The 26,425-nt window shown below is 34.5% G+C and overlaps 1 protein-coding gene across 7 annotated transcripts in view; it reads left to right on the top strand.

Annotated features, from left to right (window-relative positions):
- Window positions 1-26,425, top strand: part of ASAP1 (ArfGAP with SH3 domain, ankyrin repeat and PH domain 1) — a 459,738-nt gene that overhangs the window by 365,034 nt on the left and 68,279 nt on the right. For all 7 annotated transcript variants that reach the window (XM_031947203.1, XM_031947200.1, XM_031947198.1 and 4 more), the window contains one exon: window positions 24,888-24,975. In XM_031947203.1, coding sequence (XP_031803063.1) covers window positions 24,888-24,975 — 88 coding nt within the window. The remainder of the gene's footprint in view (window positions 1-24,887; window positions 24,976-26,425) is intronic.

The following is a 26,425-nucleotide window of genomic DNA, read 5'->3' as shown; positions in this document are numbered from 1 at the left end:
AGTATGTAATCCCTAGAGCGAGTATAAATTCAGGATCCTTTTTCTATATATGATTTGAAAAGTTGTCATATAGAAACAAGATTTTTCTTGGCCTCTGTTGGGGATGGGTGTATGGATGGTGGAAGGGAAGTGGGGCAGGGGAAGAGAGAGAGAGAGGAGAGGAGAGGAGAGAGGATGAGAATGAGAATGTATTAAGCATTTATTATAGGTCTGGTACAGTGCTAAGTACTAGGAATACAAGTGTAAACAAAAGCCAGACAGTTCTTGCCCTCAGGGCTTATATTCTAATGGGAGAAGGCAGCATATAAAAGAGAGCTGAAAATCCAGTGAAACACAGTCCCGGGAAGTCGTGAACTTCACCCAGTTAAAGTTGAGTATGGCTGCCACATTACTTCCTCAAATAGAGATTTTTGAAGGAGAATTAATCAAATTCAGGAGGAAGCCATTGTTAGAAAGCCACTAAGACAGAAGTGGAAAACTTAGCAGGGGAGTCATGGGCTGAACCAGGTTAAAAATAACTAGGATTGAAAATTTAGGAAGATTTCAGCATAATAAAGAATTTCCTAAGGTAGAACAAACCAATCTCATTAGGTATTTTATTTTCTGCCTTTGAAATATTCAAGCAGAAATTAGATAACTGTTAAGAATATCATAGAAGAGATTCAGTTTAACATTTATTCTATTTAATAGTTATTCTAATTATTAATATAGCTTTTACTATGTATCTTTTACATAAATTATTTCTGAGATTTTATTATACTATGTAAAATATAGTCATATTTTTTCTTTTATTAATTGGTCCTTCCCAGTTATCCTACCATAACCCAATTAAGCAAACTAGAAAAATAAAATAAAACCCTCAGAATATTGCATGAATAGTTCAAGAATATGAATTCTCACATTGATTGTATCCAAAAATGTTTATCTCTTTGTACATTTTAAGTTAATCACCTCTCTAGCAGGAGGTGATAGCATGTTTCATCTTTATTCTTTTGGACTCAAGGCTTATCATTGCTTTATCATTATCATTTTCATTATAATATTAATCAAAGTTCTAAAGTTTTATAAAGTTATTTTTCTCTTTATATTATTTTATAAATATCATTCTCATAATTCTCCTCACTTGACTCTGGATCATTTCATTTAGGTCTTTCCAGTTTCTTCTGAAACTGTCCATTTTGTCATTTCTTATGGTAAAATAATATTTTAAGCTATTCTCCAATAGTTTTTAATTCTCTAAGAAAAGAGCTATATTTTTGTGCTGATAAGTCTTTTTCCTCTTTCTTTGATTTCTTTGGGGGTAGAAGCCTTGATATGGCTTGAATCAAAGAGTATAGACAGTTTAGTAACTTTTTGAATATAGTTTCAAAATTGTTCCAGAATATCTGGAACAATCCATCAGTAATACACTAGAGAATGTACCTGTTTTCCCAAAGTGCCAACAGTGTTTCTAGTCTGATGACTATGAAATGAATTTTCAAAGTTGCTAAAATTTTCATTTCTCCAGTTTTTTTTATTTAGAGAATTTTTTTCATGTTTCATATTCAATAACTTAAATTTCTTCTTTTGAATATTGCCATTTTATATCTTTTGAACCTTTATCAATTCAGGAGTAATTTCTAGTCTTAATAAATTTGAATGTTTTGATATTTTCCCAGGTATATGTTTTCCTTCTTTCTAATTTTATCTACATAAGAGGATCACAGAATTTTAAGGTTGAAGGGAAAGCTTGGAGGCTGCCTAATCTTAGCTTATCTAAAAGAAAACCCTCACTAAAAATACTTGACAAGTGATCATCAAACCTCTGCTTGAAGACCTCCTAATGAGGGAGAGTCTACTATCCCCTTAGCAAGGCCACTGTACTTTGGGTTAGTTTTAACTGTTAGACAACTAATTCTGGAAATTAAAACATGGTGTAGAAATACATAGTCTGGGCTAGTTAGCTCAGAGAAGAATGAAACCAGGGTTACAAGGTTGAACTCTCTGTACAGGCAATTGAGTTTCAAAGAAAAACTATATCACAAGTCTAGCATTCCCTACCCTGTCTTCTTAAATAGATATCAGAATCACAAGTACATATTAACCCTGAAGATATGAAGAGATATACTTAGCCTAGCAACATTATAAGGGGGAAGGAAAATGTATTTAAACCTCTTTGCATTGTAAAGAAGAACACATTAATAAATAAAATAGCTATTACCTAAAATCAGCAAATATGCCTTGAACTCTCTTGGGGGTTTGGCACATGAACTTCACAGTATTCAAAGTAGAAGCTATAAAAGGATATTTTTAGTCAGGAAGATAAAATGAGAAGGCTGAGATGCTTTCAAAGGTCTTGTGTCACTCTAAACCTTTAGCTTACGTTGCATAGCTACAACATTGGTTTCCAGACCCGAACATAAAAGATCACATCTTCTATTGAGATTGCAATTACAAAATGCTAAAATAACTACAAAGTTAAGCTACTATAAGTTGCTCAAAACCTAGAATCCATTCTCAGAATTGAAGAGTACCTTAAAATTAAGTATCTGGTTGAACTCCTTTTTGATGATGAATATCCAATATTATATTCCTGACTACATGTCATCCAGATTCTGCTTGAACACTGGGACAATGCCAAGCAATTTATTGTCTCTCAAGATTCCTTTTGGGAATAGACCTTATTATTTAAATTATAGCAAAGGACTGCAACAATAACCCTTTGAATACTGGAAGATCCAAGTATATCTTAAATTCTTAAATAAGTCTTCTTTTCTCCAGATTGACAGCCATAACCAACCTAAATTAATATAATAACTGATATAAGAAGCTGACTTTTAATTGAGGATATATGTGCTTTTTCCCTAATACTGTTATTCCAGAGCTGTGAAAAACAGTAACTGAGAAAATGCTAGTTTGGGGGCACATTTCTTATACGGGATATCTTTGTGTAATCATCAGAAATTTGAAAATATCAGATTTCAAAACTTGCAGGATTTCAGAGTTGAGATGGATCCGCATCCATCTACTCCAACCCAAACCTAAAACAATTTAATACGTTTTAAAGAGTTCTAATGCAAGGAGTCACCAACCTTTGATTGAAGACCTCCAATGAATGGGAACCTACTACATCAAGAACCTACTGTCAGGTCTCCATATTACAGTTTTTTTTGTTTATGTCAAGCCCAAATTTGCCTCTTTCCCCTTTTTAAAGACATTGCTTCTCTTTAGCATGACAGCCCTTCATATACACTGTGAGTAGACCCCCTACTTCCCAGGATTGTTGTGAAGACCAAACAAGATAATAATTGTAAAGCATTTAGCACCAGTGCCCAACACAGTAAGAACTATATAATGTTAGTTATTATCCTCGGGGGCTGGGGGGATTTACAAAGCCCTTTGAATCTATAGCTATTAGATCTATTATGTTTTGAGAATTATTGATTCCACAAGTAACATTTTCAGAATAAGAATACCACAGTCAGAATAGTAGCTGAGTAGATTATAGAACCCTTATTCTCCTCCCTCCCCTCATTCTTAGAGCACAATTTTGCCTCTCAATTTAATATTCTGCTTGAGTCTCTTCTGACTTCTGCAGCTGTGGACAGAGCTGCAGCTGCTTCAGTGCCTTAAATAAATCTTCTGCTTCTCTAGGCATTTATTATTGCAAAATTGTCTGGAGGCAGATTTTCCTTCTAGAGGATACTAAGTAAGGCAGTTTTTTCTTTCTTCCTCTTTTAGAGAATCTCTCCATCTCTCTCTCCCTCTCCCCCCTTTCTTTCTCTCTCTCTTCCTGTATCTTTCTCTCTCTTTCCCTCTCTTTCTCTCTATTTTTTACGTTTCACCTATTAGCCCAGAGCATTTTGGTCTTCAGTCCTATCTTGAAGCACATATATGCTGTGATGCTGTCAAATTGTATTAGCTCACTATGTCATATCTAAAGGGCATGTGAGGTGGAAATTCCCCAGAAAAGTTTTGCTACTCATCACTCTTATTAAGGACTTTCTACTTGAGAGATTACTTTATCAAACTCAATATATACAAGTTAGAGCCTTCAAAAGTAAATTCCAGCATGCTTTTACTTAGAAGTTTTCATGTGAACATACTAATTTCCTTTTTCTGGTGAATAAAATTTTCTTATAGTTGAATATAATATGATATGCTTCACTTTGCCTTTTGCAATCTTATATATCTTACATAATGTTATATGCTCCTAAATATCTTATTTTTCCCATCTTATTGAGTGAAAGTGAGTCCTCCCTCATTGTAGGTCTTTAGGGAAGGGCAGAATACAGTAATAATAATAATAGTAATAGATCATTTATATAATGCTTTTATGGTTGGTATAATGCTTTATAAATATCTCATTTGACCCTCACAACAACCTTTTAGGGGGGCAGAAAGACAAGATAGCTGGAATTAAATGAGTTGCCCAAGGTCACACGGCTAGTAAGTGTCAAGTGTTTGAGGCCGGACCAAAAATAATAATAAGAATAGTATCACTTACCCTTTGAGGTTGTTGTGAGGTACAAATGAGATATTTGTAAAGCACTATGGAAACCATAAAGCATTATGTAGTGATTTGTTTATTATAATAATTATTATTAATATATTCTGCCCTTCCCCAAAGACCTACACTGAAAGGGGACTATTTCCATTCAGACAATCCAGTCTACTTTCAGATAGTTCTGATTGTTACCAAGTTTTTCAAACCCAAATTTGCTGTTTGGCAACTTTTATCTGTTGCTCCATTTTCTATCTTCTAGGGCCAGATACAAAAGTCTAACCCTTGTCACTGCTGACAGCCTTTCATATACTTGAAGAGAGTTCTCACTTGAGCTGAATTAAAATGAATAGAATTAGCTATCTGTTATGCCAGAACATGCATATGCACTTCAAAAGTCCTTAGAAATCATAAATAACAAAATCTCGATTTATGATATTGGGCATGTCAGAATCTATTAACTGTGATTCAGTCCTCCTGATCCAAATCCTGCCACCAGACCCAGATGGCTCTGAAGAGGAAAGTGAGGCAGGTGACCTTGCCCAGCCCTCCCTCACTGAAATGCAATTCACTTGCAATTCATGGAATCTCTTCCCCGATATCAAGGTCCTCTTCAAGAAGGACAAACAATAATGATAACCACAGGGCACCGTTTTAATTGTCTATCAACACCATCATCAGAAGAAGAGACAATATGAGGCTAAGGTGGTCCTCTGAATACATTTAATATGTTCCTGCTTATTCTTGTTTTGTTGGTAGTACCAGGAATACCAGGCCTGGTGTGTAGAACGCAAAGTATCTTTCCATTACCAGGACAGCCTGCTTTTGCCATTAACTAAAACACATTTAATCACATCACTGTTCCCTGAAGTATAGTCTCACCAGACTGTCAGCTGACTTTTCTTGACTTTGCAAACTCTCCTGTGATTACTGTGAATCTGAGTGGAAATTAAAGGCACTGGTTTCCTGAGAGAGATTGAATTTCAATTATCTTCTTTAAAAAATGCAAATATATTTCTATTCATAGAACCTTGGGCCTTAGCATGGGACCTAGTTAGGACTTGGGAATTCCTTATACTTTTTTTATTGAATTTCCCAGTGGAACTACCTTTTAAAGTACTAAATCAGGGAGGGCTATCTAATCAGTGGGATTCTACTTCCTCCAGAGTAACTTATTCTCTTAGTGTTAGGAAGGTTTTCTTTACATCAAACTCTAAGACAACTTCCTACCTATTTCAAGTTGCTCTGACAAAAATGAATTTGGAGTCAGTGTACCTTAAGGAAGTTACATTTCCTGGTTTAATCTTTGAAGAAGTTTATGTTTCAAGTTATATTTTTTAAAATTAAATTTATGCCTTCATATTATCTCCCCAAGTCTCTGTGACACATCTTTTCATATGCCTCCAAGTGGTTTATCCTCAGTAATTTTGATCAAAAGATATATTTTTTTTCTTCCATTTACATTCAAAAACATTTCTTTGCTAATTCTATAGTAATTGGTTGGATAGAATGTGAGTTCCTTGAGGTCAGGAACTGCTTTAACCAATATGCTTCATGCTTTAACTTAGTCATTTTTGACTTAAGCATCTACCCAACCCTGCCCACCTCAGGGTGATCACTCAATAAATATTTATTGGTTGATTTAGGTATATATTTTGCCATTCTATGACCAAATCCATCAAGAACTCCATAATTCCCCAAACTATACTTTTGTCAAAATAAACAAACATAAGTCTTATTTAAAACATAGAAATTCAACCAACAACTGGCAGAATTAAGAAATTAGAAGAGATCATCTGAATTCTATTTCATTCTTACCCTTCCCTCCCATTTGGAATCCTAAGAAGCTGCTTTCAAAGTGTTGAGATAATAGAATGAAAGCCACCATCAAAATTACCAAGGAAAGGAGCATGATATAATACTGTGGTCACTGGAATAGACTTTAGAATATCTAGTTTCAAATTCTATTTCTAGGAGTTGCTAACTGTAAGACTTGGAGCAAGTTATTTCCCTATGGACCTCAGTTTCCTGATAAAATGCGAGTTTCAGATGAGATGACATATACCGTTTTTCTAGCTCTCTTTCATGCTCTCATAGAGAAGGGCTGACCACTACTATCTCCTATGCAAAGCAGAACCCTTTCAGTCCTCATTAGACCAATTTCAAGAGTAGCCATATAAAAAAAAAAAATCACCTGAAAATTGTCCTTTTACTAATAAACTTCTGAATTTCTATAGAAGTAGGGTCTGTCCTAGGGCCTATATTTCAAAGCCTTTAGTGGCAGACTTGAGTTAAGATTTAGCCTGAGACACCAACTGTATGACCCTGGGCATGTCATATAACCTTAGGTTAGTTTCAGGTTTTATTTATTTGTAAAATGGGAATAATGGTATTATCTATCTACTAAAGTGGTTGTGAGGGTCAAATGAGATATTTGTAAAGTGCTAAGCACAATACCTGTTAAGTGCCTCCACATAGTACCTTTCCACTCTTTCTAGTTTGACAAGACTTCTCAGAGTTTATACTTGTGCTCTATATTCACAGTCTCCCAAAAAACCAGCATCACTTCCATGCAACAAAGAAGCACCAGGGTAAATAAAAATTGCATTAGTGGCATTAATGTTGCAGTACAATATTAGTATCAAAACTCACTTTAAGAGCCAACTCACAAGTGTCAGAAGCTATAACACTTGGAGAACTCACATTTCCTGGACTGAAAAATCAATAACCACCATCATTTAATAGTTTAAGTAATGTTCTCATCTGTGTTCCTGTACAGTCCAAATACCAGGAGGCCTCCTTTGCCCGTGGTTAGTGTTTTTTGCTCATTTATGGGCAATGGTCCATCCTTCTAGTGGAATGAATATTTTATTTTCCCCCAGGGTGTGTCCCACTTCTGTCTTAGCATTTGATTAACTTAAATGCTTTCTAAAAACATAAACTCTGTCCACTAAAATGTATTTCTAAGACTCAACCATTTTGCACCATTTATTTTAAAAAGTGAAAACAGTACCTACTTTCAAGGATATTTTACTTTGTGATATAGGCATAATCTTGATAAACAGATATATAAAGTGATTAAAAGGTAATTTGGAAGGGGAAGGCCCTTACAAAGGATTTCATTTGAGCTAGGTCTTAAAGGAAGCCACTAATTCTAAGAAGTGAAGAGGTAGAGCATTCTGGTCATGAGAGGGACATCCAGTAATTCAGAGCTAGAGCCCTGATTGGGAAGTGAGGTGGGACTAGGGCTGGATGTATAAAAATTTGGATCAACTGCTTAGAGTTAATAATGTAAACCATGGAGAACCTGATGAAGTCATCGAGTAAGAGTATAGAGATAGAACATTTACAATATACCAGGTGTCTGCTAAACCCTGAAGATATAAATATAAGCAAGGAAGAAAGGCCCAATCCTCAAGAAACTTAAATTTTAATGGGGAAAGGCAACACATAAGAAGAACCTGGAAACTAAGGATGGGGACTGCAGGAAGATCCACAAAGGGTCAAGGCTGTTGGTGAGAATAAATTCTGGAAAATAAGGAAAATTGTGAACAGAGTCAACTTGGCTAAGGTTCCTCAGGAAATGCTCTAATCTGGTGAGAAATGAATGAAGAAGTAGTTAGACACCTAGGAGAACCAAGAGAGAGCAAAGTCACAAAAACTAAAGAGGATTGAGGCAGGAGAGAGGATGCCCAGGATCAAAGGCCACAGAAAGGTTAATAAGGGTGAGAATTAAGAAAAGTATATTAGATTTAGCAATTAACAGGTCATTGATAACTTTTGAGAAAGCAGATTCAGTGAGTGATGAAGAGGGAAGTCAGATCAACCAATCAAAAAAATGTTTTTTATTAAGTGCCTATTATGTGCCAGGCATTTTGCTAAGCACTTGACATAATATGAAAAGAAAATGACAGAACTTGCCCTCAAGGAGCTTACAGTCTCAATGAAGGAGAAAACATGTCAATAAATATATACAAAGCAAGCTATATATTTAATAATTAGGAGATAATTGACAAACAGAATGTACTGGAGTTAAGAATTAGGGAAGGAAATTACGAAAGGTTGAGGAATGAGAGGAGTGCAAGTGGATGTGAGGAGTAAATCAAAGGAAAACATAGATATACAAGATAATAGCAGTTTTTTGGTGGTGGCAAAGATTTGGAAATTGAGGAATACCTATCATTTTGGGAATGGCTGAACAAATTGTGATGGTTTCCTACCTGGGTTATAAAAAGTAATGAAGGAAATAGTTTCAGAAAAACCTTAGAGGACCTATCTAAATTGATGTAGATTGAAGTGAGCAGAACGAGGAGATCATTTTACAGGTTAATAGAAATATTGTAACAGTAATCAAAAGTGAAACACTTAGCTATTCTGATCCATGCTAATCCAAGCCACTTCTGAAGAACTCATGATGAAAAATGCTATTCACTCCCAGAACTGATGAATTCTAACTTCAAATTTCATTTTTCTTGGCTTTTTTTTCCAATATGGTTTATATGGAAATATGTTTTGCATTATTTTACATTTATAATTGACTCCATTGCTTGCCTTCTCGATGAGTGTAGGAGGGACTGGAAAGAGAGAATTTGGGACTCGAAAAATTTCAATGCATCAAATTAATAAATAAATGATAAATTTTAAGAAATTGGAGGCAGTGAAAATGCTAATGACTAGGAGGATCTGGAAAGGTGTCATGTATCTAAAAGATGGAGATGAGGAGAAAAGGCATTCTAAGAGAAGGGGGAAAGCCTATGTTTTGTCATTAGGGAAGAGAGAGATCATTTGTGAGATCATTATAGCATATGTAAAGGGAAGTTTTGTATAATAATCCTAGAAAGGCAGATGTAAACCAATTGGGAAGAGTTTTAACTACTGAACTAAAACTGAACTAGTATCTATATTTGATCCTAGAAATAACAGGGTACCTCTGTGGTTTATTGAGCAAAGAAATATTAGGGTCATATTTGTGTTTTAAGAAAATAATTTTGGCAGTCACATGGAAGATAGAATTGAGAGGGAAGAGAGACACAAGAAAGAAGAACTTGAGGAAGTTTTTGTGACGGTTCAGGTCAGAAATGATGAGAGCCTAAAATGCAGAGTTAGTGAGTGAATAAATGCAATTGTTAAATACTTCCCAAATGCCAAGCACAAGATGGTGACTATGTGAGTGGAAAGAAGGTAATTCATGAAGAGCTTTTTTGGAAAACTTAGAATTGATAATATGAGATGAGATAAGATGAGATGCGGATAAAAAATTAAAATAGAAATAGAAAAAAAAGTTCTGAAAACACAAAGAGATACAAGTTACATATTAATTGATATCAGAAGTTAGCCCTAGATATCATTGCTTTATTTGTTCAGTTTTCTCAAGATGCTAGGGTGAATCTAGACTGAGAGAATCTCTGTGAGTTTATTCTAGGCACCATTCTAGTGAACTACCTGAGCAAAAAAAAAAAAAAAGGTATTTTTTTCCTCCCTTCTAGCCTTACCATCAAGATGAAAAAAAAGATGCATATATTAGCCCAAGAAAGCTGAGTTGCATCAGCTTTCATTTAGGCAGGAATCCTAAATAAGCCAATTATTTACCTTAATAGAGCTCCAAATGAATAATACATTGCTTTTCTAATTCCCTTCCTTTAATTTCAGATAGTGCCATTTACCTGTACATTATCAGCTTCTTACCCTGCTACACTTGTGCCAGGAAACCCAATACTTCACTTCCTTCTGTTTTACATATGACCACAGTTGACTTTCATAAATCAGATGAAGAATGTAGTCTTTAGTTCAGAGAAGGTTGTTAATTTTTTTTTCTATCCTATCAGGTTTAGAAATGCCATTTTGTTGATACAGATAAGATTATTAGGGCATATAGAATAACCAGTATTTCCAGGAATTGAGCAGTTCACAGTGAAATAACTTTGTGGCCTTTTCAACCCTTCAGAATTTAAGAATTTGTTGTTTGTTGGTTAACTGTGGAGTTTTGTTTGATTTTGTTTCCATTCTGACCTATAAACCATGAGCAAGAGAATCTTCCTGGTTATTGCTTCTGCTTTTTCATAAAGCAAAGGAATTTTTGATAAATTTTATTTGTAGTTAAGAAGAGAATATTCTCATACTGTCTTTGAAGATAAGGAGAAGGGATATAGTTTAGGTGATAAAATTAGGTAGATTCAGATCTTTGATCAGATACAAGGACTAGTCATTATTTCCCATCAGAAGTTCTACATGGTTTTTGACTCCAGAAAACATAATTCTACTCCCAGGATAGACTGGTCATCTGAAATTTCATTAACATGAATATTGACTCAATTTTCGAAACTCAGCACCTTCTCTGTTCCCTTACTTGCCCCTTTCCTCTAATTGGAGACCTGGAGGAGAAACAATATGTTCCTTCTAAAATTTTCCTTTATAGAGAATTCACAATCCAGATAACTCCATCAGAGCTCTTATTAGTTTTCATTCCATGGAACATTGTTGATGAGAACCCCTTGATGTACCTTCCTTCCTTTTTCATCTTCCTTTTGTGTGTTGTCTCTCCCCCACTTCCCATTAGACTTTAAGCTTCTTGAAGGGACTGTCTTTCTCTTGAGCCCTCAGTGGTTAACACAGCACTTAGCACATAGCAGGTGTGCTTAGTAAGTGTTAATTTAATTTAATTCACGGGAGAAAGTCTCTAGTAGGATGCCTCCAAGGATCTGCTTGATTTTTATCAATGTATAGAAGAAGGTATATGAATCATATTTGTCAGATTCACAGATGAAATGAAGCTAGGAAACTTAGCCAACCCATTGGGTGACAGAATCAAAATTTAGATATTGACAGGTTGAAATGTGTTGGCAAATTGGGGTTGAAGGACAAATGCAGTCCAATTTTTTGTATATCCTGTGAGTCAAGAATTTTTTTACATTTTTAAACGCAATGAAACATTGTTTAGAAATGTAATAATTGTTAACTCAAGCTTTACAAGCTGACCCAATTGGCTTACATAATAGTTTATCAGCAAAAATATGACAAGAAGTTTAATAACAACAAATGTACAATTCTGTGTCTAAATAGAAATAAATCAATTTCATAAGCAAAGATTGAGATGCAAGGGAAGTAGTGGAGATGTGCTTAAACAGAGCCTGGGGGGGGGGGAGAAAAATCTACAAGTTTAAATAGACTGCGTGTTTAATGTGAATCAACAGTTTGAACTGGTAGAAAAAAGAAAAAAAAAAAAAACTAGTGCTATCTTATTCTGCCTTGAGAGACAGTATCCAAGACTAGCTATACTTTATTCTGATCTTGGTCAGACAGCACCTGGAGTATTCCATTCCATTCCAAATCATGTTCCATTTGGGACTTCATAGTTTAAGAAGAGGGTAACCACCAAGATACTTTGCTATATTGGTCTGGATTGATCTTCCTACATTCCATGGCATGGAAACTTTTAGGAAAACCTTGTTTCACTCTTGCTGTTTCTTTCTCAAGACATGCTATCTCCTGAGATTTAGGCATTTTCACTGGCTAACCTTATTCTCTCCTTTCTCATTCCCATCTCCTGGCTTCCCTAACTTTTTTCAGGTCTCAGCTGAAATACCACTTAAATTTCTTCAGGAAACCTTTATTGATTCCCCCTTAATGCTAGACCTTTCTCTGTTATTATCTCAACTTTATTTTGTCTATAGTTTATTTATGCATATTTTACATTTTATTCCCCTCAGTAGCTTGCCATCTCTTTAAGAACAGGAAATGATAATTTATTTTCGATGGATTTTTTGTTTGTTTGTTTGTGTTTGATATCTCCATTGTATAGTGCAGTGCTTGGCACATATAAAGCACTTATAAATGCTAGTTGGCTTGAATTATTGAATTAAATTGAAGTAAATTGTGTTGTTTAGATAGGAGAAGAGGAAACATTGATTGGAAATAATAATCTTCAGACATTTGAAGGAGTGCTTGTAGTCTGGATTTGTGTTTTTTTGTTTTGTTTTGTTTTGTTTTGTTTTTGGTGTCTGAGGGTATACATAAACACAATGGAAAAGTTGCAGAGTAGCAAGTTTAAGTCTGCTCTAAGGAAAACTGCCACTTAAATAAAGCTAATAAAAAGTAGAATGAGGATACCAAGACAAAAATGAAATGGTCTCTGCCCCTAAGAAGCTTATATTCTAAGAGACAATACTTCCGACAGTTGCCCAAGGCCCTGACAGATTGAGTTGGCCATGGTCATATTGATCATATGTCAGAGGCAGGATTTAAATCTCAATGTTCCTTACTTCAAGTTTGGTCTTTCTATCTATCTATTCTATTGGAAGGAGAGCAGGGTTCAAAATATACTGAGGAGCTATTATATATATTCATTACTTCAGTTTATTTAGTACCTAGTGTTTGCAGAACTCCATTGTTGGTGATAATAAGACCACGGATAACAATGCACAATAATATAAGTTAAGCACAAAAAACTGGTTTTATGACATATCAGTGTAACAATATTGTCTGTCCTTCATTAAGTTGTGTCCATGACCATTTCTAGCTTATTTGGTAATTCATTCTGATACATTCATTGTTCATGCTTTTCTTTAAAAGTATTATATAACTTAGTTTTCATCAAATTCAAATATCTTCCAATCCATTATTCTGAATCAGTGAATTTTTATTGTACATGAGCTCTAATTAGGAGAACAAAGTGAACATTGGTATGACCCTTACAATTGAATAAAATTTGGGATTTCTGAAAGTCTTCATGTTCTCTCCTAGGTTTTTCTTGTCTTGGGATACATTAAAATCTAACATCTTCATCAGACGTTAAAAAAAAAATGATTCTGTGCCTTGTTTTGTTTTGTTTTTGTCAGAAAACTTGAGCCTTAAAAAAAATACTGTAGATTGATTTCATATGATCCAGAAATTAAAAACTTTTAGAAATTAAATATCAAATTGTATCTTCCGTTGCTTCTGGTGAACCTAAGCTGATCAGATCTCTCCTGTCTACCACCAGATAGGATTCCAGGCTAAAAAGTCTTTCTCAGTCACACATTCTACTACTTGATTTATAAATAACTCCTGGAAGGATTAAGTTTTATTCACATCTTCATGTGAATTATTTTCATCAGCTCTTTTTGGTTTTGCGGTTTTTAAAGACCTGTAGGTACTAAAAACACAGGAGTTTTTCTTTTAGTTTAGAGACCTGGAGATTGAGAAGAAGTAAGGAAAAATAATTATTAAACATGAACTAACTACTTCAAAGGAGGGGTTCTATGGGTAAAAGGTTCCAGGGGAGAATGATGAGGTTCTAAAAGACATGAAAAAGTATTGGATAAAGAATAGGGGGCAACATTGGGAAAGGATGGTGAAACTAAAATGGAATATAAAAAAGGAGATAGAAAGAAATCAAAGGTACTTTGAATGTTATAACATTCAAAAGTACCAAATGCAATTGATATAAATAATCGATCAAGAATTTTTTAATTATGTACAACAAGCACTATTTTGTTTTGGGGAATACAGAAATAAAAATTTATATTAATTTGCATTTATATCCTATACTTTTATATTAATTTTCATTTAATTAATTAAATTTATATTAGTTATATATAGCTTTCACTCTATAATAGGTAGTATTTACATAATGCTTTAAGATTTCAAAGTACTTTACATGAAGTGTTTACCCATTTTACCCTCACAACAATCTTTTGAGTTAGATTCTGTTTATCCTCATTTTACAAATAGAGAAAATGAGCTACATATAGAAAAGTGATTGGCCTGGTATTACATAGCTAATAAGAGTCTGAGGTAGATAGTTAACATATACTGGATTACTTGCCATCTAGGAGAGGGCGTAGAGGAAGGGAGGGAAAATTGGAACATAAGGTTTTGCAAGGGCTAATGTTAAAGAATTGTCCATGCATATGTTTTGAAAAATAAAAAGCTTTAATATTATATAAAAAAAAAAAGTCTGAGGTAGGATTGGAACTCAGGCCTTTCTGACTTCAAACTCTAAATTCTATTCATTATACTCTCTAGCCATTCATATCTTGTATTAACTAACTTATTTTAGAAACTGCTGTCAAATTTTAAGTTACTTCACACAGCTGCAGGCTTAGATTCTGTATATGTAGATTAGATGATTTCTGTCCAGTGTTCAGAATACTTCATTGGTTCCCTATTTTCTACTGAATAAAGTGAAAACTTCTTATCCTGTATTTCAAAGTTTGCCTTAATATGTCAGTCTACCATTCCAACCCTATGTCCTATATCATTCCCTTTTGTGTTCTAGCTAATCTATTCTTCATACTTTATATATACATGCCTTGTGGTATCCTCCCTGTTCCGAGGCTTTTCCCCACGCCTGAATGCCTAACACCACTTCTCTCATTACTATAAACATTTACATTTATATTCCTACTCATCCTTTTTTTTCTTTTTTTTTTTTTTGATGAGGGAATTAGGGTTAAGTGACTTGCCTAGGGTCATATAGCTAAGAATGTTAAGTGTCTGAGGTCAAATTTGAACTCAGGTCCTCCTGACTTCAGGGCTGGTGCTCTATCCACTGCACCACTTAGCTGCCCCCCTACTTATCCTTTAAATCAGGACTTCTTCATCTGAAGTCTACGAACTTGTTTTTGTTTGTTTAACATGGCATATTTTAAACAAAGCATATGGTTTATACCTTTCTTTTGTATTTATGCATTATTTTGTAAGATAATTCTTGTATATGTCACATTCACCTGATAGATTATAAATTCCAAAGACAGCAGAAATTGTATTTTATCTAAATCTATTCTCTCTCCCAGTACCTAGCAGGTGCTCATTTCACCTAGTAGGAGTTTAATAAAGTGTGTTGAATTGAGCTAAACAAGCATCTTTATAGAGATGCTATGCAGGAGCCAGAAATTGGCCATATATTTTATTATTTTATCTCTGTCCAATTCTGTTATTACAGCATACGCCCAACAATGTTTTTTTTTTATTTCTTGAATAATGGCCAACATTGCCAAGCAAGGTAATTTAACAAGATCATGTGCACATACACATATGTACTCACACAAATACATATACATGCAAGGAGGAGAAACATCTTTTCTGAAGAAATAATTCTAATAGCTGCTATTTTCCATTAACAGTGATATATCCTCATATTAACATTACACTTATAGTTAAAATACTTTTCTGCTGAGTTAACTAAGCTAAGGACACAACTGGGGTATTTTTCCCTCTTTGTACAAGCTAAATAACATTAATCAATCTTGACTCATTTTGTGTGGAAAGATATATCTACATTATTCTGACAACTTTTTACCAGAAGAGAGTTTTCTATTTTGGGTGACAGAGCTTTATGACTGAAAAATAATGGGGAAAACTTCCTTGCTTCCATTTCCATTAGTTAGAACATTTCCAAAGACTTGAGGGTGGGAGGATCAGAAATCACAAGTGAATGTTTGCCTTTGGCAATTTTTTTTTTTTTATTCTCCAAAAAGATAAAGGTCCCTGGCCTATCTTTATGAAGAGTGAAAAATCTAACGTGCTGAGCATTTGTTCTGATTTAGAACATTGGTAAAAGCAAAACCTCAGAGTGTTAGAGGGAATAAAGTGAAATCTTTATTTCAAAAAATTGTAGCTTAAAATGACAATCTGATGTGAAGGACAGTATAATTGTTTGCTCCATTCCCCACCCACCCCCACTCACCTCCCATTAACTGTCATTTTGAAATATCCAGTTGTATTCTAATTAATGTAGACAGAATCCAACATCAATTCAATCAGCATTTAGTAAGTGTTCATTATCTCAGTGGGCCTGGATTCCAGTGTGGCTTCTGACAGATACTACCTATAGGTAGGACCTGCATTTGAATCCTACCTTTGCACACACTAGCTGGGTAACTCAACCCATTCTTAGTGAGCACAGAGGGGTCAAACATATAACCTAGTATTAATCATGTGTGGAAGATCATCTTTCCTAACCCTTCTCTCCAGCTGCCAAAGCCCTCCTCCCTGATCATTTTATATCTGTTCTGAAGATCAGAAGTGCGTCATTTTTTACTTTATTTCCCCACTGCACAGAATCTGGCATATAGTGGGATATTTAATAAGTGCTTCTTGATTCACTAAATCCTAAATCAAGGGTGGATTCTGAGCAATATCAGTAGAGGGAATTCCTAAACTAATATAATTATCAAATATTTAAATTGCTTTTACCTACAGCTACAGTGGATAGGGGGCTGGACCTGGAGGTCAGGAAGACCCTAGTTCAGATACTAGCTGTATGACACTAGGCAAGTCACAAAACCTCTGCCTTAATCCATTGATGAAGGAAATGGCAAACCACTCCAGTATCTTTGCTAAGAAAACCTCATGGACAGTGTGGTCCATGAGATCCCAAATAGACAAAACTGAGCAATAACAACATATGTTGGGTACCCAGAATACAAAGACAGAAGTGAGTAGAAAATCTTTGCCCTCAAGGAGCTTACCTTCTATAAGACAGTATGTTATACATATAGATATGTACAAAATTCCATTAAAGTTTTACTAGCTTAAAACTACACTAAGGATACCCTGGGATCCCCTGGGTCCCTGGGATACCCTGATCAGATAAAATAAAAACAAAGAAATTTTGGAGGAAAGGCACTAGCCGCTATGAGGATAACAATGGTTAACGTAAAATATTGAGCAAATTTAATGATGTTAAGAGGTAATGGTGGGGAGGGGGGAGTTTCTGTTAACTTCTCTTGGACAGTCCTTGGATACTAGGCCCATAGACTATTAGCAGGCTAATATTGCACAAGTTTCAAGAAATAAAATCATTGGCAGGCCATAGTGAAGCCCTGAAGGAAACTTAGAGGAGGATGACAATCATTACTTTTGTATTTTCATAGAGCCCTGCACTTTATACCATTAGGATCCTTTGCTCCACATAGTTTTACTCTATGCTATGGGCTTTGTTGATCTAAAGTAAGATTTAGGAGTCTCCTTGAACTTGATCTAAAGCACATTGGATTTGGCTTCATTTAGGGTCTTTTTTTTTCACTTTTCTATACTTTACTCATTTCTAAGCTCCTTTCTCACCCTTCCTTGTCTACCTATCTACCATATTTAATCCACAATTACCTTTTTCCTTATCTTTTGTGGCTCCCACCATATCTTGGTTCCCAATTCTGCTATATCTTTCACCTTCGTTTATCATATCCAATATCTTGGATTTAAGTAAGAACATTTCTCTAATCGAGATAGAGAATTTTAGTTCTGAAATAATTCAACATCTGAGGTCTGGAGAGGGAGAGGTATATTTGGAAATGTAGATGATGTAAAAAAGAAATGTCAGTAAAAAAAATTCTTTAAGAGAAATAATGTAACAGCATAAGGTAATTATTTAGTTTTGTTATTGCTCCTTTGCTTCAATTGTGTCCAACTCTTTGTGACTGTGTTTGGGGTTATCTTTACAAAGATACAGGACTGGTTTGCCATTTCTTTCTTCAGTTTATTTTATGTATTAGGAAACCAAAGCAAATATGGTTAAGTGATGTGCCCACAGTTACACAGCTAGTATCTGAGGTCAGATTTGAACTCATCTTCCTAATTCCAGGTTTGGCACTCTGAGTTGCCTAACTGCTCCCAAGATAATTAGAAGCATATACCAACAGTCTATCTAACCCAACTGGCTGGTTCTCAGTTTATGAATTTATCTTATCTCCCTAAAACTCCTCTGGCTGGGAACCTTCATAGCCCCCAATATAGAAAAATATTTGTTATCCCAGAACATCCCCTGACTGAATTTGGATTAGTTTAGTCCCTTGGACCTTCAGGGTAATTTGTCTATTCCATGGGTTATTAACTTAGGATCTGTGAAATAATTGGTGTCCTAAAATATATTTTAATAACTTGTTTCATGTAATTGATAATATTTTTAATCTTTTACATTTCATTTTATTCATAAATGTTATTCTGAAAAGGGTCCATAGTTTTTACCAGGCTGAGGAAGGAGTTAAGATTTCTTGGCCTATGCTTTAACTCCAGACTTAATCTCAGCCAATCAGAAGGCTCCCTCTAATTGCTACAAAATGAGTTTTCTGTCCATATTCACACATAATCCCCTTTTTAAAAAATGTATCCAAATCCATGATATCCTGAGTCTAGGGAACTCTCAGTACAAAAATTCCTTCCACTGATTAAACTCCACAACTCTTGCTATAAGTTTTAGAGAATTTCCTAAGATGCTGAGATTTCAAGTCAACAAGTCACTCAAGATTTATTAAGTGCTTGCTATTTGCCAGAAACTGTGCTAAGCATTATTGAAACAAAGAAAGGCAAAAAATAATTCCTACTTGTAAGAAATATATAACCTAATAGAGGAGACAACATACAAAAAACTAGGACAGATGACTTGCCCAAAATCATATAGGTAGCTTTTATCAGAAACAGAATTTGAACATAGTTCTTCCTGGATCTAAGAAGTTTCTTTCATTTATAAAATCATACTGTAATGAGAGAACTAGAAGATCTTCTAGTGAAAAAAATCATAGATTTAGATATAGAAAGGACCTCAAAGATCATTTCATTTAACTCTTTCAGTCTACAGATAAGAAAACTTGAGATCACAGGTTACATCACTTGCTTAGTTTACACAGTTAGTTTGTGTGGAAGTCAGAATTTGAATCTATGCCAAATCCATTGACCTGATTGAAGTTCCAGCTTTTGCAAATGAGCTTTAGAAAGCTGAAAAGTAAAATAACTTGTCCAAAGTCAGACACGTAATCAGTGAGCAGAGCTAGACAAGGACCCAGGTCTCGAAGTTTTCCATGCTGTGTTTTTTTCAATAGACGTGAACATCTTGCAAAGTGTCAGTGTACTCCAACGGCTCGAGTAACAGCTTATTTGGTGAAAAAGCAGTACATGTTGACAGTGTGCCAAGTCAAATGAAGTTCATTGTTGGCGTGATAATTTTAAAATGCAGTTCAGTGAACTTGACAAACTTCTGAGTGAATAAATAGCATATGCCATCCTCATTGAAGTTGTGTGTCAGTCACAGAATAATTTAGTATATTGTTATAGAGCCCTTTCTTCTAGCCAGTTGCTATGCAGTGTTATGTTTTGAACAGTCAATTCTCAGAAGTGAGAAACAAGGACTTTGTTTCATCTTTCTAAAATGGGGGAGAAAGGAAGACTGACCTGATTTGTAATACCTCTTTTAGGAGTCATTGTGTATAATTTTATGAAGAGTAATGGAAACATTAAAAATGAAAACACTAAAGTTAGTCAGTACTTAGCTTATCTTACTTGCCTTAGTTCTTCTGCTCCAGAGAACCGAACTTAGGAGTAATGGATGGAAATTGCATATTTGTGCTTCATCTAAAGAAAAAATTTCTTATCTATTAATACTGTCCAAAAGAGAATGAGTGGCCTCAGGATATAATTTATGCCTAATCCTTAGAAAGCTTTTAAATTGGGCACTAGATGATCACTTAATGGATATGTTGTAAAAGATGTACAATGAACTAGATGGTTTCTGAGATTCCTCTAACTCAGATATTCTTAACCTTTTTCATGTCATGAATCCCTCTGGAGGTCTGTGGGATCCTTTTCAGAATTATATTTTTAAATACATAAAAAATACATAGGATTTCAAAGGAAAAGTTATATTTAAATATCTATAGTAGTCAAAAAGAGCATAATTATTTGCAGTCTAGCAGTAGGTCAAATCCCTTGAAAGTCTGTGAGATCCAGGTTAATTTTTGGAGGTCAGGGGAAGGTGGGCTTAGTGAAGTGGAAAGATTGTCCACTCAGGCTTTTGCCTTGCACATATTTAAACCAAAACCATGTTGTGTATTGTTTAGCATAATAAACATCTTGGACCATACATATTTCAGTTACCTCTTCCAGAAGGCTGAGACCTGTTCTAAAAAGGCATCATCCTTAATGTTGGGAAGTGCTTTCTTATATCTAACCCACTTCTCTTACTGCCATTTAAAGGCATTTTCCACCGTTCTACTCATATGGAAAACAGCTGCTTGGCTATGTTCTTGTAACTCTCCACAGCCTTGATTATTGTGGCCCCTCAACTCTCTTTTTTTCTAGACTGAATAACTCCTTTAATCTATCTTCAACATTCCTATGTTCCATCCCTTTAATCATCTTTAAGGTCCCTTCCAACTCTCAGATTCCAAGAATCTTGATCTCTACCAGCTTTCAACATTGCTATTAAAATGTGGCTTTCCAAACAGGACATAGTGTATTCCCAGTCTTGGTCTCACCAGTAACTGAATGAAAGGGGGTTGCTTCTGGCTATTGACGGGGTCTCAGGTATCATCATGTTTTATAGTGGAAAAGTAGAATTATCTATCCCTGTTTATATACAGGGATGTTGTTGAGGAAAAGAACACTATGTGACTACTGGTTTCTTTATACTTGCTCCCTAGTTTATTAAATAAAACTTACACTTTTAGCATCTTTACTATTCAGACTTCAAATATACCCAGTGCTTTTGCTGAAGGACTAACCTATTTCATCTGACAGCAGCTGTCAGATGAAGCTGCTGTTTCCAAAGTGTGGCTGGTTTACATTTTGTTTTTGTTTTCAAAAAATATTATACTAACCCTATTTGAAGCAGCCATCCCACTCCCATACTGCTTGAGTATTTTGATGTTTTCATTCTCAAAACCCCCAAACTCAGTGAGATTGGTTTGGATCATTGTTATAGGGTCTTACTATTTGCCACTTCTTTAATGTTTAAAATTTCTATTGCATTAATATACTCCTTTATATTTTTTAAATACTTTCACATCTGTTTTCTCATTTGACCTCTTGTCATCAACCCCAGAAGAATGATTGGGTAGATAATATTATTCCCATTTTACAAATAAGGAAATTGAGAAAGAGATTACATGACATGTTTTATGTGATACTGCTAAAGTGCCAACTAGAAAGAGCCAGAAGTCTCCTAATACTTGCCATTTAGTTCTTTTTCCTTTATGCCACTCTTTAATAGCTGGAGGAATTAGAGGTTGTATATACTCTCTATAATGTTAAACATCCATATGAAAAGCATCATTACCATTATATTTTAAGGACATAGCATGGTGGTAAGAGCATGGGACCAAAATCTTCAGAAAGGATTACTTGTAAACGTTTATTTCCCCCAAAAGTAATTTTATTCAAAGTCCAAGTTCACCTGAAGCCCAACCTGTATAAAGTAATATTATGAAATTTTCCAAAAAACTAATAAAGAATCCCATTTTCCCCACATTAAATGCACCACTTTTCATTACTTATTTTCCTTAGTATTAATTATGTTTTATTATTTATTGTCTTTTATATTATTTCCTTTTAATTTATTATTTCATTATTACTATATAATTTCCTTATTTTGTTATTATTTTATGATATAAACTTGACAAACATCAACAAAACATCTATACAAAGAAAAAAATCTCTATTATAAATGCATCATTTGCATTGTTTCCTTGTACAGGTCCTGTCAAGCTTTAAAAGCTTAAAACTGAACAAAGATTTTGGAACATACATATGTATGTATATATGTATGTACATGGCATCATCTTCATTCCATTTAATTAACAAATATTCAGTTTTAAACTCCAAGTCAGCTCTTTGGGAAATTCTTTTGCATCATCATACTACTCCATATTCAGAGTCCTAGTTATATAAGACCCATATATAAATAAACGCAACTGCTGCAGCTTCCCTCATATGAAAGTCTCCAGCCTCTCCACTCAGCCAGCCTTGTGACATTGACTCTGCTGGTCTAACTACGATGGCATAAATGATTGCATTAGATGTTAAAGCATATTGTGTATGCTTATCATACCAATAATATGTATTTCATTTTTCAAACACCAGTCATGTGATACAATAGGTTTTCTAAACTATGATCTGCCTTTAACCTCAAAATTTTGTGTATAATATATATGCATACATAATTTGTGTAATATATATATATATATATATATATATATATATATATTTCTTAAAAATAGGTCAAAAAAAATCTTTCTAGATAAACTTTCCTTGAGTAGCAATAGGGTTTTTGGTCATGTGTTCTTGTGTGCACATTAAGCCAGTACCTCCTAGGATAAGTGGACTAATATAGAGCCTGGGGCCACAGCCAGTAGCCCTTTATAGAGTAGGTAATGATACCAGTCAACTTTCCTGGTATGGATAGTCTACTGGGTAAATTCTCAGTTAATGAGAAGGTAGGTGGTTGGGAGCAAAAGGGTCACTTATCATAAAATACTTCAACAATAACAGCAAAAACCAAGGGTCAGAAGTATTCCAGAATCTGAAAAACAGGTTGATTTGACTATGTGACAGCAATTAAATTCAAAAGACAAATAAGGAAACATAGTACAAGATCAAGAAATTAGGTGAACTAATGAATTTGAGCTGGGACAAAAAGACTTCTGTTCATATGAATTTGACTCATTCATTATTATGAATATGCTCATCCTTTCTTATAGTTAGAGAGTTCCTAGCCCTACATTGGTCTGCATAACCCTCAGCTACAGATAGCCTTGGGCCATGCTTGTCCCAGGAAATGCTAGTGTCTTAAAAATGGAAGATTTTTAAAAGATTTTGGAAGAGGGGATGGAGAAGGAATGAATGCAAGAAAATATACTGGAAATGTCTGAGGAAAGAGTGGAGAAGTTGGAATAGACGAGTACTATACTTTTCAGGGAAGAGATTTGCTTTTTTCCCTCTTTCTCTTATGGAATATGGGAAGTTGTAGGAGCTCAGGCAGCCAAAAGGTTGAAAAAGCAAATTAAAGACTTCCCTTGATTAGCCAACATGACCTAGATAATATAAATAGACCATTTGGAACTGAAGGGGGTAAAAAAGAATAGGATAAATTGGCTCCTAAGAGAGAAACTTCATGGGGTTCTTTGACATTAAATGAGTCTAAAAGATTAAGCATAAAACTTCCAAAGGGAACTTTGGCTTCTCTAGATCAAGATTGAGTTTGCAAAGGAAAATCTGTAAATGAATGAAAAAGAATAAAATATATCTAGGCATTTAAGATCAATGATTTAGAATTAGAAGTGAACTTAGAGATCATGTGATTCAATCTCCTTAGTTTATAGTTGGGAAAATTGAGACTCAGAGCTATTAAGTAGTTTTCAAGGGCCCACACAAGTAAGTTTTCTCAGAATTTAAAGGCAGTTCTTTGATTCCTCACACAGCAGTCTTTTTACCATAGTAGGAAGTGCTTTAATGGTTAGCTTTAAGTTTTTCTAGGTTAATAAAGACTTCTAATGAGTTCCATCATTGAGCATAGAAAAATGTAAAAAAAACATGGATCTCCAACATTCATAGCATTTTTTGTGCTTCTTCTGTTGAATTAAATGGCTGTCACACACTGATGCCATCTATTGGTCAGAAGGGCTAAATTACAGTTTCTGTTTTTTGAAAAGTAGTGGTTGGTTTTTTGTTTTTCCAGACATCATGTTGAGAGACAGAATTTTAAAATTTCCCATGTATGGATGTGGTCTATGTACAGCCTTTTCTCTAGGTAGAATGCCGCTTTTGGACAGCAGAAATGAGTCAAAGATATGCCTCTCCTCTAAGAAGCGAGTTATCTTACATATTAAAAGATTTCAATATAATTTGAACATTTTACATGATCAAAAATATAGTTCCTTACTTAAACAGTTAAACTTAATTGTCTTTATTATATAATTTTTTCAAAGTAATAAATACCTACTTAGAAAATAGTATCTTTCCCACTCACTTTAAACTTGTCCTACTTTTTCTTCCTCCCCTCCCCCCCCCCATATTAATTCAGAGATACACAATTCAAAGATTCAATGAGAAGTGACCTCAGGCTAGTCATTGTTGCTTTGTCCTTTCTCTGAAATAACTTGAATTTCACATCCAAATCAAATTATTGATTTGCCAGGAACAAACACAAAGGGTTACACATTTATTAATTATTCTGATTGATGGCATTGAAGATTGTGCTAAAGTACCAAATCTTCAGGCCTTTCATCAAGATTTTCCTGAGTCATAAAAATTTAAATGTTTTAAACATAAAAACTTAGTTTGGCACATCTTAATTCAAAGCAGATGTGAATTATTCCCATTTCCATTCTGCTTTATCACTAAATTAATTACATACACTTATAGGGAATTCATTCAGGCATTTAATTACCTAAAGAAACTCACGTGGAATAAAAGACAATTCTTAGCCAAACCATTATTTGCAAGGGAAGCAAGCTTATAGAGCAAATGACTTTCCCAAAATGAATCACAATAACGTAGATATCAGCAATAATGCCCAGCTTCCTCCTATTCACAGCTGTTTTATTAGTTTTATTAGTTAACAGATATAGATAAATAGATATAGACCAACTATGAGCATTGCTTCTTGAAACATATGCAAAGTCTTTGAGAAAATCATCTATTTCTTTTTTTTTCCTAGTCCAACAGGCAACCAGCTAAACTGAACCTACTCACTTGCCAGGTGAAACCTAATGCTGAAGATAAGAAGTCTTTTGACCTGATATCACGTATGTAATTTTTTTTCTCCGAATCAGTAATTGTAATTTCTGGGGCTCTGTATATTCATTTGTTGGGATTTTTCAGCAATTGATTTTACTAACCAAGTTTCCTTAAAGTTCTTACTTTAATGATTCATTTGCATTCCAGTGAGTAAATCTCCCTGGAGATCAATTAGACTTCCATCATAATTCATATATTATGTCCTCTGCTGATGAGCATTCTTAACTTTCACTACCATCAGTGGCAGCCACAAATATTAGAGAATATGTTTGAATCCAAGCAATGGAATAGAATCCAGATGTACAGTGAAATCAGTCAACCAGTAAACATTTATTAAGGGACTAATATATGTCTATGCTAAGTATTGAGGATATCAAAAAAAAAGTTAAAGTCCCCATAGGGTGATGCTTTGAAACTAGACTTAAGAAGAAAAAAGTATTCCTTGGGTATCTTTGCATCTGTTCAACCAAAAGTCCAGCTTCATAGACTCATATGAATAGATAGAAGCTCTTAACCTGGAGTCCCTAAATTTTTTTTTTATTTTAATGAATATATTTCAATATGATACATTTCCATTTAATTTTTATGTGTTTTGTACATTTTGAAATACTATGCTGAGACAAAGGGTCCATGGGCTTCAGCAGACTATCACAGAGAGTTTCATGAGACTGATCTGGGAGCCAGGAAATCTGCTTTTTTAGTACTGGTTGTACCACCAGCTTAGTATGTGATCTTAAGTCAATCATGCATCTCAACTTCAGTTCCTTCCTCAGTTTCTTAAATAAGAATGTTGGATAAATTGAACTTAAAAAATCCTTGTCATCTCAAACCTCCTGTGTTCTAAGGTCTCTTTCATTTCCAACGTTCTATAGTCTAAAGTTCCAGCAGTCCTTCCAATTCTAACATTCTAATTAGGTGGTGCAATATATAGAATACTTAGAGCTTGCCAGGAGAAATATCCATAATCTCAGATATGCAGATGATAAACTATGATGGCAAAAACTGAAGAGGAATTAAGAAGACTCTTGATGAGGGTAGAAGAGGAGAGTGTAAAATCTGGCTTGGAGCTTGATATCAAAAAAGTAAGATCTCAGCAACTGGTCCCATCATTTTCTGGCAAAGGAAGAAGGAGAAAAAATAGAATCAGTGTCAGATTTCATATTCTTGGGCTTAAAGATCATTGTAAATGGTGACTAGAGTCATGAAATTAAAAGATGCTTGCTCCTTGAAAATCGTGACAAATTTGGACAGCACACTAAAAAAGCCGGGACAGCCTTGACAACAAAGGTTCATATGGTCAAAACTATGGGTTTTCCAGTAGCATTACATGGCTGTGAGAATTGGACTACAAGTTGAACCCCAGAGAATTAATTCTTTTTGAAATTGTGATCATAGAGAAGACTTTTGAGACCCATGGACAAAAAGGATATCAAGCTAGTCAATTTTTAAAGAAGTGAA

This window comes from Sarcophilus harrisii, chromosome 1 (assembly GCF_902635505.1).
Source record: "Sarcophilus harrisii chromosome 1, mSarHar1.11, whole genome shotgun sequence".
In the NCBI taxonomy this organism is placed as follows: Eukaryota; Metazoa; Chordata; class Mammalia; order Dasyuromorphia; family Dasyuridae; genus Sarcophilus; species Sarcophilus harrisii.
The sequence above is the reverse complement of the archived record's forward strand: the minus strand, read 5'-3'. Positions and strand labels throughout refer to the sequence as shown.